The 2751-nt window shown below is 38.3% G+C and overlaps 1 protein-coding gene across 1 annotated transcript in view; it reads left to right on the top strand.

The window, feature by feature from the left end:
* Positions 1-1785: 1785 nt before the first annotated feature.
* LOC116849989 (ATP-binding cassette sub-family G member 1-like) overlaps positions 1786-2751 on the top strand; it is a 2067-nt gene continuing 1101 nt past the window's right edge. The window contains exon 1 of the mRNA XM_032827746.1: positions 1786-2491. Within this exon, the coding sequence (XP_032683637.1) occupies positions 1786-2491 (706 nt within the window). The remainder of the gene's footprint in view (positions 2492-2751) is intronic.

The raw sequence follows: 2751 nt of genomic DNA, 5'->3' as shown, positions 1-2751 counted from the left end.
ATATATATATATATATATATATATATATATATATATATATATATATATATATGATATATGATATATATATGATATATGATATATATATGATATATGATATATATATGATATATGATATATGATATATATATGATATATATAGCACATAACTTCTAATAAAATATTCACAGTCAAATAATTCATTCAGTATAGTTATCAACAATGAATTGGTTCAATAAGTTAGAGTGAGAACTAGAGTGAAAGTATATTTTGTCTCGCTCTAACTTATTGCACCAGTTCAGCAGCGCAGCTACAAAGAACAAACTATATTCATATCGTGTTTCCGAACACCTAATCTGAGCCGTAGCGCCTCTGGCGATAAATACGTCAACCTGGACATTTTCTCAGACGACGAATTCCTTAATCGTAAAACTTAGCGATTTCGGACTTTAAGCTAAAATATTTCAGGTTCTAGAAAACGTAGAGCAAAAGTAAAGACAGTTTTATCAACTAACATAAACCCAAGGAATCGATTGAGCCTATCTAGAATCTCATCGGTTCAACCGTTATGATCAAACAAGAAATCTGGTGTGTATTCAACTAGTGGCGTTAGTATATATACACGGCCGTTTCGCGCTTGCACTTGGCTTCGCGACACTACCGTGTCGCTTGATTAAATTTGCAATCGTTCATAATGCAGCGGTAACATCTGAATCCAACATTCAAGAGCTGGCGACCAAGTGATTATACATTACATGCTTGATCGATTATGATTAATGCAACTTCACTTGACATATGATAACAGTAAGATACACAACCGCCGTATATACGTGTGTGCGTATGTGATTTAAATTATATATCAAATAATTTATGTTTGCGAAACAGATAGTATCAGCTAGATATTTTTTTTGTTTTTGTAATGTAGTGCCTCGCTGCAATTCTGAATGTATGATGCTTGTCGCATCATGTTTCAGAAGTCAAGTTGCTTATACAGTAAAAAAAATAAAACTCTGGGTTCTCATATTGTACAGTTTGATTTGGGCTATCATTCCGTTACTTATCGTCGAAGTGCTAGTGCATTCCTTCTACGGAATGAAATTTCTTCAGACAATTTGCGATCACGATCGAGATGCCCATTCCAATAAAGGATATCTGAACTAAGAGACAACCGAATCGATACGAATCGTAACACAACAATATGACCAAGTAGGAAATCGTGGGTAGAAATTGGTGCATGTGAAAGCAGTTTTGGCACGTGTCAACTGACGGAAAATCAATATTGAAATTTGCAGTAATCTCTTCTTATGCTACGAAGATTGGTATTCTCGCTAGTATTCTATGCGTGTCAGTGATCCAAAATTATAGATGAGTCAGCAGAGATTATAAAAGGATATTATCATTAGATCGCGAAAATGTTCGAGACGACTTAGAATTATTTAAACCGTAAAATCTGGCACAATGGAGCCCAAACTCAACCTCACGAATATAACATGCAATCAGAGGATCGATATCAAGTTCTTGGATCTGTCGTACGCAGTCCGCACTAGATATTGGGGAGCAAATCCTCAAAAGGCTGAGCGGATTCTTTCGATCTGCCGAACTGACGGCTATTATTGGACCGTCCGGTGCCGGCAAAACAATGTTGCTGAACATCTTGAGTGGAAAGAAGCTTTCAGGAAGGCTACGGGGACGGTGGAGTACTTCAAACAAGGTAACAAGCAGAATCAGCATAGTTGCAAAAAACAGCTGTGCTACATTCAGTAGACAACCCATCTGCACGACTACTTCACCATCAATGAGGTCATGATGATTGCGAGTTATCTAAAAATTGATCGGAGTATCTCGCGTAAGTCAAGGCAGATGCTGATAAACGATATCTTGAACACACTGACGTTATTGCACGTCAAAGAGAGACGAATTGGCCGACTGAGCGGTGGTGAGAAAAAAAGGTTGAGCATCGCCTTGGAGCTGATTGATAATCCACTGTTCATGCTGTTAGCCGAACCGACCACCGGTCTGGATTCTTCGGTTTCTGTGCAGTGCGTAACCGCGTTGAAAAAACTGGCGCAAACCGGCAGAACAATAATCTGCACCATACATCAACCCAGCGCAATGCTTTATGAGATGTTCGATCACATCTATCTGGTGGTGGACGGTCACTGCATGTATCGCTCGCCACCAGGCGATACGATTAACTACTTTGCTCGGCAAGGTCTCCAGTGTCCAAAGTATCACAAGTCCGCGGACTACATGCTGGAAGTGGTGTCCAAGGAGTATGGTAATTACGACGAACAGTTGATCGCGACAAGCAAGTTGCTTGAGTCGAATGACGAGGTATGTTCGTCGAAATCGTTACGCAACATGACCCAGAAGATATCTTACGCTGATGAAGCACATTCTCAAAAGCCTAAGCGGAATCTTCCGATCCGCCGCACAATGGCAAATTTTCACGATCCTGGCCAAAACCTTTCAGAATTGTGCAAAGACAGGAAAGTAGCTAAAAATGGTAAGGGTAAGCAACAAATAATTTTGACTTAACGTCAAAAGTGAATTTGTATATCAATTTTTTTATTTCCATAGGAAGCACTTCAGTATACCCACTAATTTTCTTCACATATTCCAGAAAGTAATAAGTCCGTGCTTCAAAATTAGTCGAAGGAAAAGAGAAAATTTCTTTTTCATCATTTCCCTTCTTTTTAAAATTATATGATTAGATTGCGAATCTGAAATAAATTTGAATAAATAATTTTGACACCCGGTTTTTATACAAAG

Source organism: Odontomachus brunneus, unplaced genomic scaffold (genome assembly GCF_010583005.1).
Source record: "Odontomachus brunneus isolate Ranch 3 - 2012 unplaced genomic scaffold, Obru_v1 Obru_scaffold_130, whole genome shotgun sequence".
Taxonomy (NCBI): Eukaryota; Metazoa; Arthropoda; class Insecta; order Hymenoptera; family Formicidae; genus Odontomachus; species Odontomachus brunneus.
Note: the sequence above shows the minus strand (reverse complement) of the source record. Positions and strands in the feature narration are given on the sequence as shown.